The sequence below is a fragment of the Haemaphysalis longicornis genome, unplaced genomic scaffold (genome assembly GCF_048455015.1).
Source record: "Haemaphysalis longicornis isolate Haplotype H1 unplaced genomic scaffold, Haemaphysalis longicornis Haplotype H1 scaffold_8, whole genome shotgun sequence".
NCBI classification, from domain to species: domain Eukaryota; kingdom Metazoa; phylum Arthropoda; class Arachnida; order Ixodida; family Ixodidae; genus Haemaphysalis; species Haemaphysalis longicornis.
Genome location: NW_027526445.1, coordinates 81,618,275 through 81,636,414, shown reverse-complemented (window position 1 = coordinate 81,636,414; position 18,140 = coordinate 81,618,275). Strand labels below are relative to the sequence as shown.

General features: G+C 43.4%; 1 protein-coding gene across 1 annotated transcript in view; it reads left to right on the top strand.

Annotated features, from left to right (window-relative positions):
- Positions 1-3,195: 3,195 nt before the first annotated feature.
- LOC144148693 (uncharacterized) overlaps positions 3,196-18,140 on the top strand; it is a 36,445-nt gene continuing 21,500 nt past the window's right edge. Inside the window, exons 1-5 of the mRNA XM_077680212.1 lie at positions 3,196-3,308; positions 3,928-3,986; positions 7,771-7,968; positions 10,762-10,827; positions 16,733-17,001. Of these exons, the coding sequence (XP_077536338.1) occupies positions 3,301-3,308; positions 3,928-3,986; positions 7,771-7,968; positions 10,762-10,827; positions 16,733-17,001 (600 nt within the window). The 5' untranslated portion in view covers positions 3,196-3,300. The remainder of the gene's footprint in view (positions 3,309-3,927; positions 3,987-7,770; positions 7,969-10,761; positions 10,828-16,732; positions 17,002-18,140) is intronic.

The window sequence follows — 18,140 nt, the reverse complement described above, 5'->3', positions numbered from 1 at the left end:
AAAAAGAATGTTGTATCGACACGAGGGCCTTCCTAAAGGGCTTGATATTCTATTTTCGGTCAACTTTCTCAATGCAAAACAATGCGCCATGCCTGCAAGGGGAAGGGTTGTACACAGGATGTTTTATAGGGTATGTGCTAGCGACCGTGTTCTTGCGGTCTACGACCTCCGTCTGTGAACCGTTGTTTACGGCCTAGTAGTTGTGAAGACATTTCTATATGTGGACGATTTCGTGGTACTCTTCAAGGCCGGCAGGGAGGCGGCTATTTCACAAGCCAAGAATACAGTAGTTCGAAGGCATTCTGGTCAGTCCAACATATTTCAGAGTAACCAAAGAGGGATGGAAGGACAGTTTGGTTCTTCGACCTTGAATTGATTTTCGCGCGTCACGTGTGCTGGGTATCCACACCGCAGTCACGCAAAGGTCTCCAGCTCCTAAACTAGGTCCATGCAAATGTGATGCTACGAAATATACCTTTACCGGTCAGAACGAACCCGGTCTCAAGGTCACGTTTTCACACAATGACACACACTCGGAAGGACACGTAGTTCCAGCAAAGCACAGATCCACGGAATCACTGGTAAGAAGACTGCGTTCGGACAAGGACACAACGTTAGGTGAGGAGGCAGAGGGTTGCCTGAAGGTCATCACCTACGTGATCGCCATTTCGCACACCCTCAAGAATAGAGACGAGGCAGGCGTGATAATGGTTTTTTCCCGAACAAATTGACCACCCTGTGTGTCAAGGTCAACAACAAATTGTGCCAAATTCCAATTTCGGGAAGAACCACGCAAAACAATACGTAAAATCTGTTGATGACACAGTATCCCACTTTCATAGTATCCCACTTTCGTGCAATCCGGTGTCATAGAACCAACAGGCCGATGCGTCAAAAAAAAAACGCCTTGGAGAGCAGGCTTATTCTACGCGCACATTAACTTAATCTTGTCGCACACTGTGCGGTAAGAATAAATGTTATCCAAAGTTTGCGGAAACATGCATCTGGAAACGAAACAGAAACTCTCTATTCGGTAAAATATGCAATAATCGGGCATTGGCATTCACTTTTTTTCCCAGGCATTGACAGATATTCACTTTGTTTTTTACCTAGTTTATGGGTTCTGCTTTCGCTTCACCGTTTCTTCTGGCACTGCTATGAGATTACGTAGGTTCGTGCTTCAATCCTTTCTCTTCCCACTAAAATTCCCTCGTGGTTCGCCCGTGCTTGTGGGTATTTTTCTTTGTGGGAGTTTTCTTCATAGTTTTTTTAGCAATGGCATCTCGTTCCTGTATGGATGCTGACGTCTTTTAAGAGGACCGTACCGGCGTTGTGGGAGATGCGATTTTAAAGACGTGCCTCCGCTCAGTGGTAACGCGTAAATGGTTGTACATTGTCACCCCCTGCCTCTTTGCAGCAGTTCCCCAACGGCATTTCGTGCATTATGGCTTCTCTCTAAGAGAAGTTGGGATGACGAACCCACAGAAGGATAACAAACCGTTTTGATTAAAAAGGTTTACTAAAAGTAGAAGTTAGGAGGGCCCAGCGGCGACTGAAACCTTTCAGGTCCGTGGGACACATCGGTCACCGGTGTGTGTCTCTCTCCTATACTGCGAAATGTAGGACAGGACCGGAACGCCAGGAAATCGGTGACGCAGCGTTTGGCTCTTTATTGGCACCAAGCGTATCTGCTCAGAATTGCGATCCGCTGCGCTACCAACAATGGGGGCGAAGTATTTACATTCCGCGCACTATGACCAGCAGCAGACATGGCTGGACTTAGTTTACCTAACCTTTATGCGAGCCTTCGTGAATTTATATCGTGACTTTGTGCTGTCTATAGCGTGGGTACGCACGCTTTGATCGCTGATATTGTCTACTTGTGGCGTAAAGGACATAGCCGATTGCCCGCCACAAGCGTTCATTTACGCCTTTGCGTTCGTATTCATTTTGCTCATTTATACCCGTCAAGGTCGCCGTACTATTTACTTTATCGCCATCGCCACCGAGTAACTAAGAGCGAGGGGGTTGTCGCCTTTCAGAAACGAACACCAATATTACCAACCAGACTTTATTTGCCTCCATTTAATATGGTAACTACAAAATTGTGACTTTTTCAGGGGTCAGAAAATTGACGGCGTTTTTGTGCCCCGTGAGTCATTATTAGATCGCCGAAATACTTGAGAAAAGATTTCATATAAAGATGAAGTGAAGTACCATGCCCTTCTTTTACACATATTTCCCTGGAAAAATAACATGGATATTTGTTCTTTGCTCACACATTGTAATCCATAAATCTTAGATAATGGTTGTGCATATGGAACTGGTATCAATTTATTTCGAAATTGCGTTAATGATCGCGTGTGTGCAGTAAGTGACCCATCCCACATACAGCACTGTGGTTGTACTTTGGCATCCTTGAGAAATTTGATTTCTTTCGCCACACTTAGCAGAAATGAGGCTTACGTGGCAATTTCTCTGTTGAAGGCGCTGTGTTGTCAACTCTTGTATTGCATCGGCTGTGGAATGTAGCCTCGAGCACGGTAGGTAACAAAATCTTTCTTCGCTGGCTGGTGAAATGAAGCGCTGGCGAATGCGAGTATAACGAGTTGGGTTTTGAATGTTAAAATATTGTGTTCGATTAGCGAATGTTGAGAGTATGCTTTGGCATAAGGAGCACCTAGGTGTTCAACAACATTTAGGTTAACTTGTAGCTGAGGAAGAGATACGCTTTGTTGCTATTTATTGATTTTTACAGGACGAAATCTCTCCGGCTATGTTTTTGCTTTAAGTATCGAACGTGAATTGCAGTTCCACAGATGGAGCAGATGACAGCCGTTTCTCCTTAAAAAAGTAGGGGAGTTAGTACGGTTGACGGGATAGAGCTGTCAAAGACGCCGAGTCACAGACAATGCTGTCACCAAAAAGCGACTTTTGCGCCTCCGCGTACTCTCGCCTATTTCACCGCTGGACGTAATGATAAGGCTCTGACATACTCAACGGTCGTTCTCCTATGATATCAATAAAAATTTCCGAAGAAGTTCTACAGTCGGTCTTCAAGTAAAGGGTACCAACTTCTGTAGGACAATTGGCGACCTGATAAAGACAACATTCCCGAATTCCGTCGCTGAGCATCATATCGTGTGCTCGAGGTGTGTTATAGTCGCTGGAGCTTTACGTATGCTTTTGCACTGTGGGATTTATCTCTGCCCAATCAGCTCTCCGAATGTGTCAGTCGTTTCTCGCACACACCTACACAAGACCGCACACTTGCATACAGGAAGCAGCCTTCAGTCCGTGATGATGTGGTGAGCTTTCCTTTATCCATTTTGCTAGCTATGCTGCCTTAAGTTTAAACAACAAGAGCAAACAATGTACCATTGAAAAATGTATTTGAATCTACCGAATGTTTCCTAAATTTAAGTTAAACTATCGCCTAATATTGTGCACAGGGTAAAACACGGTTCTCAATTATCAGCGTTTCACGCGCTCATGCTGCACGAGGCCAATGCGGCACTCCATTGTGGACGGTTCTACAATATTGGAGACAACGCGGGGGTCTTTACGTTTCGCGGAAATATCGCCAAACCGGCGTTTTCGCTTTGCGCTCCTATCTGAAAAGTGGCTGACTTGAACCTTCGTTTCTAAGTTCTGCTGCACACACCCTTAGTCACTTGTCCGGTATTGCTGAAAGTGAAGCAGTTGCATGCTGTTCCAGGCATGTGTGAATTATACCTTCCGAAGGCCACTGCGGTTGGAGCGGAACTACACCTGAGGCTTTTTCAGCTCCAGAAGTTTTTCTGTTACACTTTATTGAAAAAGTGATCCGTACACCTCCCTTGACGGAACACAGAACTTTGAGAAATGATACCCAGAAATTCTTTTAAAGTACACAGCAATTGCAACAATGCCAATCCTCTATTTCAGCCTACCGGCCGCCTTTGTCGCCGTAATCTTTGCTACGTTTCTTGACGTTTCTATGTGTGGTAAGTTCGAAAAAACCTACTGCTTTCCTGCTCTAAAACATTGTTTCCTGTCTAACGCGACACCATTTTTTTATTCACGTCTTAATTTGACGCTTCGTTCATCATGTTGCATTATTGAAAATGCACCATGAATAATGTATAGCACGTATTCTTACGTAAAAATGTACGCGTTTATTAAATTAGAACGTTTCGGAATAAAAAATGAGCTATTAAAATGGGTGTCGTACATACCGTAACTGAAGAAGCTCTTTCTATCGATAATAGGAGGACAGAAAATAACGTTGTGCAACTAGGTGACATCACAATGTGGCTGACAAGACCGACTAGATAAGAAGTGCTTTGGAACTGATACGACTTGAAGTGACGCATTGTTTCGTTTATCTGCTGTCACTCCGTGTGTCCCTTGATTACCGAGCGCAATACCCATGACGTCACTGCGGCGTGCATGGTCCAGAGAGCAAAAAAAAATTTTTCGGAATATATAAAAGATTGTTGCAAATCAAGTGCAACCCTCTAGGAGTATCGGGTTTTGTACGGGCATGAAAAAGCGTTGCCAAAGCGGTGAATTAAAAAGCAATGTTTCTTCAATTACAAACAGAAGTATTGTCGGAAAACTTGCGCGTAACGGCGTCAATAAGCCAGAAGAGTGGGTGCCAAAACAGCCCAAACAGTGGGTGCCAAAACAGTGAAATGGTCCTCATGGTCATTTCAGAAGTAGTAAGAAATAGCCACTCACAAAACGGTTCCCCGTAAAGAAGCACTGTATTACAATAAAGGAAATGCGCGGTTTTTAAAGCGGTTTGTAGTTTAAAGGAATTTAAGACAAATGCACTAGAGAAACCGTAGTCTTACCTACATTGTGGAAAAATCACTTTCTAATAGCCGTCAAAAAGCTCGTCTCTGCTTTTGTGTGAAATAACATAGATCCCATTTTTAACCATACTTCCAAAGAGGCACTTTGTTCAGTTGTGCGAAGGGCAAGTCCCCTATAGCTCATAAAACATGTCGTTTAACGCAATATACTTTGGAACGGCGGTGGTCTAAACTCACCAACCTGCGTGAAGCTCTGACTTGTTTTTTCTGAAGCATTTTTCCTTATATAGGATCAAACAGAAATATGAAATTGGTTTCAGCAGTAAAGGAAGGGTTCCTTCCAGTGCATGCTGAACATGATTTCTCTAGGTTTATATTTCACTAAAATTTATGTTTGAAGAAGACTCTAACATTCCTCACTACCACTTGAGAAAACTTGGCAGCTAAAATGTTTTCAGAAAAACGTTGGGATGCGGAGTTCTAACGTACGGTGGTGTTACGCTTAGAAGTACCCATTAACCTCTTTTCTGTCGGCAATATTAAATAAGCTTAGCGGGCTCACAGCCAAGTAGCTTAAAATACGCTTTTCGAAAGCTTCCTATCGTGAGCGCTGTTTTATGATGTCTTTATTGGAATATATTCTGTAGTGCGCCTGCTCTATACTGAATGATCTTCCAGCAGCAAAGGGTACCATTGCTCTTTGACGGGCTTGCTTTGGGGAGTTATTCCAACAGCATATCTGCACAGGTCTTAATCACCTACGTTTTTCCAGTAAACTGTATAACGTCAGCCTTATTCTGATCTACAGTTTTTGGCAAAATTGTTAATAAATATTTTAGGGCATTATTCATACGCACAGAAAAAAAGAACGAACGGCCTCTTCAGCGCCATTCCTCAAGACGCCAAAAAAGAGTGGATGGCAGTTATTGAGGGTCCTTGTAAACAGAACTTGTATTTCCCACCCCGCGACTCGTAGTGAAATTGGAAATAAGAAGCACGTGCTCCATGATGGCGGTTAAATATCTTTGAGTACATTCTTCGCAATTCTGCCAATTATGACGTACATTATGTAATGTCATGAAGTTTTTTTTCTTTTTTTTTTACGCGCCAATTCCTTATCTCAGCAGCAGAAAAGAAATGACATTGCCGCCTTGTGTGTAACCTCGAAACACCGTGAATATACACTTGATTCGGCCGAGTAAATTGTGATTGTCGGGTTGTACAGACAACAAATGTGTTTCAATGTTAAATGTAGTTTTAAACTGCCTCTCTTTCCAACTTTCTATAACTAACAAAGGCTGCCTGCTTCAGCAAATTGGTTAACATTGAGTCAATGACTTTTTTTCACTATAGTTTTGCACAGTGTTCTTTATTGCTTGCTTCGTTTTATTTTGAGTACGGTGGTGCTTTTGTTTAGATGGCAGCCACGTACAATGGTTGGAAGATTTCGATTTCAGAAGCCGTGCTTAAAAGTCGGATGATTGTTCACGTCAAAACAAACGCTTTGTCGATCTGGAGAACCTCCAAAAATGCTTACACATAGAACATTTTCGTAATTTTACGTATGAGAACTTCTGGACCGCATGCCGAATTTCTGAAAGTACAAAAATTATGAAATGAAATTCAAGATATGATAACAAGGCCTAGCTCAACGTTGAAAGTAGGAACACTATAAATAGATATATTGTGGCACCCCCGTGAAATGCTTTCAATTAAAAACAAATTGATTGTTTTTTTTTCTAAGAATTTAGTTAGGCTGCACAACAATCTATTTTAGGCTACACATCCTACTACGAGAAAACATATACAGCTAGCCTATTATGCAGAACTAAAATATTAAATCTTTAGAAACTCTGCTATTATGAAGTTTCAGCCAGTCGAAACGTCCTTTTCAAACTCCTATGTACCATAATGGCAAAATTGTTTCCTTTTTATTACACTGTTATTCAGTCCTAAAGTAACGTACAGGGTGTAGCCACCTATGTAAGTAACAATGACTTTAGTATGGACTCTATTGAACGTCGTTCACGATGATTGGGTCGTGTGCTCTTTTCATATGACTTAAAGGTGGGGTAGAATGGCTTGTTTTTCGCTGTCATGGCTGTCTGAATAGTAAAATATTAAGCGTCCTACTGCCTTTCTACGTGCATATTTCGAAGCACGGATGCTATTACTAAAAGTCTCTCAGCTATCTTGCAATCATTGCAAACGTTTAGTTGGGTACAATTTTTCGAATACAATATGATACAATACAATACATTTTTTTGGGAGACAACGTGAGCAGTATCTCAAATATCGTTTTTTTCCTGTAATAGCCGTCAGAAAAATAAAATATTTGTCGTCCTCCTGCCAGTCTACGCTCGTATTTAGTGGCAATGATGGTATTCCAAGGAGTATCTCAGCTATCTTACCATCATTGCAGATGTTTATTTTCGGAACAATTTTTCGAATTCAATATGATACGATGTGGCACAATACAATACAATACAATTTGAAGAACACAGTAAGAGCAGTATTTCAAATCAACAATTTACACTTTGTATTGATCTCTACAACAGCTTTTCTAACGCATGTGTTGGGAAGCACACTTCGAGAAGCCTGACGTTTTTTGGCTGCTTATAAATTCATTGCGCATACGGCGAATTTCAACCGAGTGAAGGGTAACAGCTCAAAGCTGCCATTATATTAGTTTTCACATCACGCGGTGCGGCTTGACTTAATGTTTCATAACCTGATTCCGGACATACAATAAATTCTATGATGCCCACAACGGCTGCTTGTACTAGCAAAGTTTTGAATATTATGCAGTGAGACATTCCTCTGTGGTGTAAATGACAATGCTTTAGAGCAGCAATGTTCGTCTTACGGATAATTTGCCGGAATGAAACCTTCTCGTTTTTTTCTTCTAAAACCTTGAGTATACCTGAAAATTTTTAATGCATTTACTGCACGTTGGTTTCATTTAATGCAGGAACTGTCAAGGATGAGAAGACGCCAACGTACTACACGTTTTGTTTCTGGGATAGGTTGTCTGAATGGAGACCGGCACCTTACAACTTCAAAGTCAGTGACATTCCCGCCGAGCTATGTGACGCCGTCATTTACTCGCATGTTACCATCGACCATAAAACTGGCCGCATCAAGTTAACAAGCCAAGAGCTGAAGCTCGGTAATTTTCCTACGTTCTTTGCATTACCTCGAACCAAAGGGCAGCCACATCCGAGTGATGTGGTGCTGTACTTTGCAAAATATGGCGAAATAAAGAAGACAAGGCCCCTCGAGCTAGAGCTGCTAACGAATACGGGCACCAATGATGATGATGTAATTAGTGATGTGTTGATGATTATGAATAATTCTCAAAATCTTCCAGTGCGGCAAAGAAACCGTGGTAAGTCCGGGTCCAGTAACTACGTTAAGTTCGTTACTTCCTTAACGGTGAGGTAGCCAGCGGGGTAAACTGCCACAGGTGCCGTCTTTCAACATGCTCCCAGAATATTGGCACAGACAAAGTAGCCAGGCTAACATACGAAGCACATAGCTGCTATTCTGGTACGCTGACTCAAGTTTCTCAGGTTTTCTCTCAGCGGCCTCAAAACAGTGTCTTAATTCCCCTGTCCTGTTTTTAGAGTCCGCCCGGTCGTAATTCTATTCTCGTTATCTTGTTATTCTTACTGGCACTGCATCGTAATCTTTGCACTAGAGCGTGCTGTAGGGTACCAACAGCTCCAATCTTTCATCCCTGTCTTCAATAAACGTCTTATCACTTTTCCCGGGATTGGGCATAACTTACCTGTAGGTTGATTTGATGTGCGTCTTAAATTGTCCCTTCAACAACAAAAATTTATAGTCACATGCTCGAGACATCCGCTCTGCAAAGGGTCCGACGTACACCCACCCAAATTTTTGTCAATATCACTGGAGCGTCGACTGCTAAGTTTGTCAGCACCGTATGATGCAGCCACTTCAAACATGAGGCGAGCTCCAACATGCGCAACAAGAACTGGATGTGCTTGCCGTCGTCTGCTAGGCTCTTCAACGAGCTGAGTGCAGCCCCAATCGCTTTGTTCGTTTATAACACTGCTTTTTATAAAATACCCGTTGCGGTAATACTTCGTCAATTGCTCGAAACACCCATTTAGAGATTTTCTCGTGGAATGCTTAAGATGCTGCAGATTCCACATGCCCTCCTTCCACCGTCAGCAGCAGTTCGTCAGGCAGTGCGATAAGCGAAGAAAAAGTCTTGGGCCATCTGAACTAACTTGAAACCTGTGGAGTAGCGAAGCACGTAGTGTATAATTGTATTCTTCGCCCGTTGGCGTTTTTGCTAACGGACGTGAAATTATTGGGGGGTACAGGTATACAGCTTTGCTGTAGATGTTGAGCGTCTTTAAGAACGAAGCTTTCTAGTGCGACGCGCGAACACGTGTGCACGTGTTTTTTTTCTTTTTAAACAAGCTACGAAGCTCTCGGGTGCGAGACGTGAGCGAGTTTCACGGTGTTTTAGAATTCGTAACAACCTAGCGCGAGGCGCAAACGAATTTACCGGTGTTTTGTTCCGTGACTACATAAAACGACGGTCACACCGGCGACGATGATGGGGGGACAAAACAGCCCCAATACCTAAGTGGCTTCGCCCGTAAAAGGAGAGTTGCACATACTGGTCAGGAAACATCCTAGCAGAGAGCGATCGCCAAGACAAGCGCTTAGGGAACATGCGCGCACTTTCGCCCATTTTGCTGGGTCGCTCCATCACACGGCGCGGATCAGCAGAACGGCCGACGGTCCCGTGATATTGATAAAAATTTAGGCAAGTGTACATCATGTGAGTTGATGAGCAGCGTACGTTTCTCTGGGTCAGATAGGAGAAAATTTAAATTCACACGAATATAAGGCATCTTGAGCTGGGAGTTTATTTGAAGCCAACGAAGGTGAGATATTCTCACGTTGTCGTTGCGGTAGGAAATCTGACAGAGGTGACATTTCTACTAAAAGGCCTTTATTAAAATAGGTTATAAAATGAGATAGGTAGTAGCTTTGCTCTGTCGATGTCAAAACCAATTGAAACTTTGTCGTTGAATGCATATGTCAATGATTTGGTACAGTTCGATGGTTGCACGTTTTTTTTTTTCTTTCAATCGGCAGTACAGTCGGATCGTAAAATGCATACTTGTCTTCGCGTGTCGGCGCAGTTTTGATGCGATTGACCGCATTTTTTTCCTTTTCATGTACAGTTCTTGGAGGCGGGTCATAGACACACAAGTATTCTGTTCGGGTTTTGCTTCTTTCGCAGACAGATGACCTATAGCGTGCGCCTAATCGTTTACAAAACTGGGCAATGAGCGATCGGGACAGCGTTAGAGGTTAGGATGCATTGTTGTCTCGTCTGCCCACAATGTCGGTTGTGTTTCGTTAGCACGACTGTGGCGCCGTTCATTACAACGGTCCGTCCCCGGCACCGAGGAGTCCTCCTTCTCATACACGAATGCTCTGATTATCCTGACAGTGAGGGGGCCTTCTTCCCGGGCTTTTCGGCACAAATTTATTCATGTCAGAGACCAAAAGCAGCAACGTCCAAGTGATACGGCGGTGAAGTATTTATAATAATATGATATGAGGAAGGCGAAGCAGCTCTACTTAGAGCCGCTCACTTAAATACGAAACTGATGATGATGATCTTTTCATTCAAGCGCTGAAGATGATGCATACATTTTCAGCATTATATAATTTGTTGACGCACGCGTAGCGACATTCAAATCGCGCAGTTCCATGTGGCCAAACTGTGTTTTGCTGGGGTCAAAGCTGTGACTCGGCCTGACATAATTTGTGGACCTCGTATGGGCCAAGAGTTTTGTAATAGTCACAAGACCAGCCAAACAGCTATAAGTTGTGTTGACGAAAACATCCAAGAATCGTGTGTGGTTTTTACAGACGTTTTTTGCAACCGCTATAATAATCTTTTCAGACCCTGATGCAAGAGCTAAGGGGAGTTCACCTTTCTACAATTGGATATGGCTTCTTCCACCGCACCGTAAGTACAAAACGTATTAGGAAAAAATACAGCTATTTTTATTTCTGGTGAGTCTCTTTAGCATTAAGGCGAGAAAAACAAAAAGAGATGAACCGCTCGGCGGGAAACGCAGCACATCGCCAGCCCAGGCACTCTTTCGTGACAAAAAAATCTATTTTCCCCATAGTATTTCTATTATCGGGGTAGAAAAACGTTTCCACATACCAACCAAAAGTTCAAACTTGCCAATATTGTTACATGTGCTGATGCAAAATTCAAATTCTTTATTTGTAAAACTTTATCTCGCCATCCCTAATTATGCAATTTGAAAAGACATCACAAAAACTATGTTTTTTTTTTTGAAGTTGGCTGGTTTTAGATATTGGGTGCCAAATATATGCAAGCAGATTTAATTGCGCAAATATCATTAGGCCAGTATAAGGCTGCTTCACAGAGGCAGGAGTCAAAATGAGATACGCATTAGGGAAGCGCTTGAAGTGGGTGCTTTTTAAATATTTGTAAGCGTTAGTGCCACGGGTAGTTATTATAGTAATAGTATATTTATTTTTAGCCGTGAAACGCCAAGCTTCCCTTCGTGTGGCTTTATGGGAAAGACGTCTGTATTGATAATTACAAAGCAGCCTCGTTCGGCATGTGTCAGCTCAAAACAGCGTGGCAACTTTTAGTTTATTAATGTTGTCGAGAAATAAAAGCAAAGGTGACTTCTAGGTTCAACAAGAAATCATCATCATCATCATCATAATCATCACCGGCCTATCTACGCCCACTGCAGGGCAAAGGCCTCTCCCATTATTCTCCAATTACCCCGGTCCTGTGCCAACTGTGGCCAATTGTTCATGCTAACTTCTTGATCTCATCCGCCCATCTAACTTTCTGCCGCCCCCTGCTACGCTTGCCTTCTCTAGGGATCCACTTTGTTACCCTTAATGACCAATGGTTATCTTGCCTGCGTATTACATGCCCTTCCCACGTCCATTTCTTCTTCTTAATTTCCACCAGTATGTCCTTAACACGCGTTTGTTCCCTGACCCACTCCACTCTCTTCCTGTCCCTTAATGTTGCACCTATCATTTTCCGCTCCATTGCCCTCTGAGTCGTTCTCAATTTAAGTTGAACCCTCTTAGTGAGCCTCCAAGTTTCTGTCCCGTAGGTGAGTACCGGTAAGACGCAGCTGTTAAACACTTTCTTCTTCAGGGACATTGGTCAGCTGCTATTCATTATCTGAGAATGTCTGCCGCATGCACTCCACCCCATTCTGATACTTCTAATTATCTCTGCCTCATGGTTGGGATTCGGGGTCACAACTTGACCTAAGTAGATATATTCTTTTACCACTTCCACTACTTCGCCCCCTATACCAAACTGTTGTGCTGTCCCGAGGTTATTGATCATTACTTTAGTTTTCTGCATATTATTTTCCGGCCCACGGTTCTACTCCGTTCATCTAGTGCGGAAAGCAGGCTTTGGAATTCGTCCATCGGGTTACTTAGCAAGGCAACGTCATCAGCAAATCTAAGGTTACTCAGGTATTCTCCATTAACCCTTACTCCCACGTGTTCCCAATCCAACGTTCTGAATAGTTCTTGTAAACATTGCTGTGAATAACATTGGAGACATCGTGTCTCCTTGTCTGACGCCCTTCCTTATAGGTATTTTAGGGCTCTCCTTGTGGAGGATGATGGTAGCTGTGGACCCATTGCAGATATTCTCTAGTATTTTCACATAATGCTCATCTACTCGCTGGTTCCGTAATGCCTGAATAAGTTCTATGGTTTCGACCGAGTCGAATGCTTTCTCATAATCTATGAAGGATATATATAGGGGTTTAGAATACTCAGCGCACTTCTCTATCACCTGTATGATCGTGTGAATATGGTCTGTTGTTGAATAACCTTTACTGAGTCCTTCTTGTTTTTTAGGTTGACTGAAATCTAAGGTTGCAGAAATTCGGTTAGCGATTACCTTGGTAAGAACCTCGTAGACGACTGACAGTCTGCTTATCGGCCTGTAATTTTTCAGATCCTTCATATCACCTTATTATGGATTAGGATGATGTTCGCGTTCTTCCAAGATTCCGCTACGCTTGCGGTAATTAGGCATTGCGTATGCAGGTTTGCCAGTTTTTCAAGTACAATTTCTCCTCCATCCTTCAAGAGGTCTGCTGTTATCTGATCCTCACCTAGGTGCTTTGCCCCCTTTCATTTCTTTTAAAGCCTTCCTTACTACTTCGGTTGTTACTGGTGGGATGTCTATCTCCTCTGAACTATTCTTTCTTTCGGCATTATCCTGGATGTCCTGGCTACTGTACAGATCCCTATAGAACTCCTCGGCCACTGGGACTATGTTATCCCTATTTGTGATGGCATTGCCTTGCCTGTCTTTAAGTGCATACAGCTTATTTTCCCCATGCCAAGACGGCTCTTTATTGCTTTCAGGCTACCTCCGTTCTTTACAGCGTATTCGACCATCTCCATATTATACCTCTGTATGCAAGCTGTCTTAGACTGATTGATTAACTTAAAAAGCTCCATAGGTTCTATTCTGTCGGCTGGGGGGGAGATTGTCATGGTTTGCGATTTCCTAACTAGATATTTCGTCTCCTGGGAACGTTTACCAGTATCCTGTCTAGCCATCGTGCCCCGGACTTCTCCTGCACACTCCGTGATAATGCGTGTAATGTTGTCGCTGTCTTCCTGTGTCGTAAGCTCGGCTTCCTCGGTAAGAGCTGAGTATCAGTTATGCAGCGCGATCCTGAATTCTTCTACTTTATGCCTTACTGTTAGCTCATTATTCGGCTTCTTTGTACTAGCTTGTTACGGTCCCTGCTCAAATCTAGCTTAATTCGAGATCTTACCATACGGTGTGACTACACCTTACCCTTCCGAGCACTTCCACATCCTTCACAACGCCAGGGTTATCGCATAATATGAAGTCTATTTCATTTCTATGGTCCCCAATCGGGCTCCTCCACGTCCACCTCCGGCTCTCCAGTTTACAGAAGAAGGTATTCATTATGCGTAGGTTATTCTGTTCTGCCAACTCAACTAGGAGATCCCCCTGCTATTTTTACACCTAATACAGTAGTTTCCAACTGCCTCGACTCCAGCCTGATGCTTGCCTACTTTAGCATTGAAATCTCCCATAACTACGGTATACTGTATTTTTTTACTTTAGCCATTGCCGATTCCACATCTTCATAGAAGCGTTCCACTACCTGGTCGTCATGGCTGGATGTGGGGGAATAGCCCTGTACCAGCTTGAGCTTGTACTTCTTATTGAGCATAATTGCAAGACCTGGTGCCCTTTCGTTAATGCTATAGTATTCGATATGTTGCCAGGTATGCTTTTATTGACTAGAAATCCTACGCCCAGTTCTCTTCTGCCTTCTAGACCACGGTAACATAGAACGTGTCCATTTTTAAGCAACGTAAAGGCTTCACCTGTTCTCCTAACCTCACTAAGCCCTATGACATCCCATTGGATGCCCTTTAATTCCTCAAACGCCTCTAGACTCGCTTCACTGGATAATGTTCTCGTTTTAAACGTTGCCAGGTTCATGTTCCAAAGGCGGCCTGTCCGGGTCCAGGGATTCTTAGCACCCCATGCTGCGTCACAGGTCTGACCACCGCCGTGGTCAGTTGTTTCGCAGCCAGTGGAGACTGGAGGCCGTGGGTAATTGGCGTATTCAAGGGAGGTTGTGGCCGTTACTACACCAGGGTGGCCAATCCTGCCCTTGTGAGGGAGGGCGTTACCGGCAATGGTCGCCGGGGTCAGGCCGCACCCCAAGCCCCAACTGCAATTCCACAATTGCAAGGGTTTTTTTTTTTGGGGGGGGGGGATTGTCCGGCACCGGGATTCGAATCACGGTCTTTCTACACGCAAGGCGGAAAATCAAAAGTTGCCGGGGGCACATATCGTAACAACCACACAGCTTATTTTCTTCCACCGGCGGAGACTGAGCTGGGTCCCGGGAGTCTGTGCGAACACAAATGCTACGTGCCTGCTGAGTTGGCTTTTAAACACGTCACGGGATTAGCGCGCTCGAAAAGTTTTCGGATTAGAATTCCTTTGCTGAGAGGCAAGTGGCCTACTAAGAGAGAGAAAAATGAAAAGTAGCCCGGGCGCACATACCGTACCTAGTTCTTTTAACACTCAGCGTATTATCTTCATGCGGCGGAGACTGTTTGGGCTGGGTCCTGAGCCTCTGTGCGAACGCGAAGGCGCACGTACCTGCTGAGTTGGCATATATACACACGTCAGGGGATTAGCGCGCTTGAGAAGTTTCGGGATTAGAATTCCTTCGCTGAGGGGCAAGTTGCCTACTAAGAGGGAGAAAAATAAAAAAGTGTCCCGGGGCACAATAAATAATCTTGTTCTCTGAACACGCAGCGTAATATCTTCACGCGGCGAAGTCTACATGAGCTGGGTCCTGGGCCGGTGTGCGAGCGCGCATCTGAATGTACTTGCCGAGTGGGCTTTTAAACACACGTCAGGAGATTAGCGCGCTCGAGAAGTTTTGGGATTAGAATTCTTCCGCTGAGGGGCAAGTGGCCTACTAAGAGAGAAAAATAAAAAGTAGCCCGGGGGCACATACCGTAACCTTGTTCTCTGAACACCCAGCGTATTATCTTTACGCGGCGGAGACCGCATGAGCTGGGTCCTGGGCCTCTGTGCGAACGCGAATCAAGAAAAAAAGAAGAAATAGCCGGAGTTTATTTGCTTACACAACGGTTGAGATTTTGTTTTTGTATTGCAGCCCTAATGCTCCCGCCACTAATTTGTGAATCGTGGCAGTTTTTTTTATGAACGTTTATTTTGCCACAAGGCATATATACGTGGGGGGATGAGCTAATGATGAAAGGTGATTACATGAAAAGTTTAATGTAGCTATAATTCGGAACTCAAGAGCACTTACCTTGGACGCACTGCGGCTATTTATCCCAATTCTTACCAAGCACATTTGTTAATGGTTATCAGGGCGAATCACAATGATAGCACTTCAGATGGATTTTGCGGATTAATTTTTCTCAACGCCGTTTCAATTTTTCTCAATACGGTGTTTCATGACCGATAACTGTGCGAAACTGGATAAAAATACGATAGGGGTAGGGCCGAACAAGTGCTGACTTTCAACCAACTTTTTTCAAAAAAAAAAAAAAAAAAAAATATATATATATATATATATATATATATATATATATATATATATATATCCTCACATCCTCACATGTTTGGATCCTCACATCACAGAGCATGTGCGAAAAGAAAAGAGAGAGAAAGAAACACCCTAGCTGCTGACACCGTCAGTACAGGTTATAGTTATTACATTTCAACCTATTCCCAGATGTGAAATCTCTCCTTCGTGAAAAAGAACAGAAGGTTGCCTGACACAATCCGCCGACCGTTTAATAATGCGCTGAATAAACGCACTGAAAAATAAAAAAACGCTGTAGCGGCATTCTTCTTCCTTTCATCTGGCACCAAGTTCTTGTGAACTGACAATAGTTGCTACATCCTACATATAGAGAAGGCGAAATTGCAGTAGAGCTCGAACATTGGCTTGTTGGTTAATATTTACGGTATATATACCAGCGCCAACCAACAATACACCAAACAGCAGTGTGTTATTTCTGGTCTCGTGTATTACTACTGTTAAAAATTCCGCAGATTGGTACTTTAGCGTGCGGTATGGCAGTTGTTTGAAATTGCTCTTACAGAGGAGAGCCGGAACTTTGCGGTATTGTTGAAGCTCAAATTCAATACTGGTTTCAATTCTATCGGTAATAGGAGTTATCTCTATTCGAAAATATATTGCTCTGATGCGCCAAATAAAAGTAACGCAAATCTTATATAAGGTTACTAATATCGTTTCTCCCCCTCCGTTCTTTTCTGTTCGGCTTTGAAGGAGTGTTTTCCCAAATGAAACAGCTGAAGCACCGAAACCCCAAGCTCAAGATATTTCTCGCCATTGGTGGCCCGAAAGATCCCTCCGAGAAGTACTGGAAATATTCTCCTGAAATTCACCTCTGGAGGGACACCGCAGCGAGCCTGGCTCAGTGGCTGAGAACGTACGAGTTCGATGGCGTAGTATTTGATTTCTTTTCAGGATCAACAATAATAAACGACTCTTCAAGGACTTGGGACCAAGCGAAGCTCATCCTTCCTTTTATCAGGGTAAGAAAGTTAATCTTGAGTCCCCGTGAAAATAGTTTTTTGAGAGGGAAGAACTCCCGGATATTGCAAGAGAAGAAAGCATCCATTTAAACTTTTGATGTTAGGCGTACCGAGCCTAGTTAAGTAAGTCAATACCAAAACTAAACGTATGGTGCTAAAAAAGCATATAATTGGTTGTAAACCAATTGTTTATATTAGGTAACTTTCGAGCGAATTATATTGTTTTAACCATCCTAATGGTTAAAACATTACTCTTGCCAACGACATGGCAAAAGCTTGACCAAATCAACTTCTTACCGCTCGTGGTGCAGCGATTACCGAATTGGTCGCGTGCACCAATTTTCTAAATTCCGTCATGCACCTGCCTAATTTGAGTCACCTACATCACTTCCTCTGTATTGGTTACCATTCTCTAACCATATGATCCACTGTTCTAAGCCCTGATTTTTAAATACTCCGCATATGTAAACTTGTTTCACGGAATTTCAGCTACGATGTGTACTTCCACCTGATTGCTGTGCGTACTTCAAGGAGCGCTTTTTTATTCTTTAGTGTCGCTCCTATCACCTGTCTTTCATGGCTAGGTCTAAACAAATATTTTCTTAGGGGTGTTTTGTAGGGCACTGCATTTCGGACACATGGGTCGTCTCTGTGGATGCGAATAAGAGCTACCCCGTTAATTTAAGTGAGAGGTAGCCTATTGTGCAGTACAAGAGAATGCTTTATAAATGCTCTCCGGGGATACTAATTACAGGATATACATCAGTCATGGGACTTGGACCCAAAACATCGGCGGTACCATACAGCTACGTACAGGCACATCGCCAAAAATTTCTTCGCCCAAGATGCCCATGAGCCTCCGCTGAGATGGCCGTAGCATGTATTTGAATTTCTTTAGGTTAGTCCTTAAGCGTACTATTAAGCTTTTACTGAGCATTTCACGAAGCATTCCTGGCAGATGTTGTCCACACTGACTGATTACAACAAAGCCTCTAGGAGTCTGAACTCGCTGTTCTTAGCAAGGCAATGTTTGCAGATGACAGCTCTGGGCCGGCTGTAGACCGCTCTTAAGGAATGGTTTCCGCTCGTTGGCGAATATTTTGCGTTCTTGATTTTTATTCCTGCTGCACTGAATCACT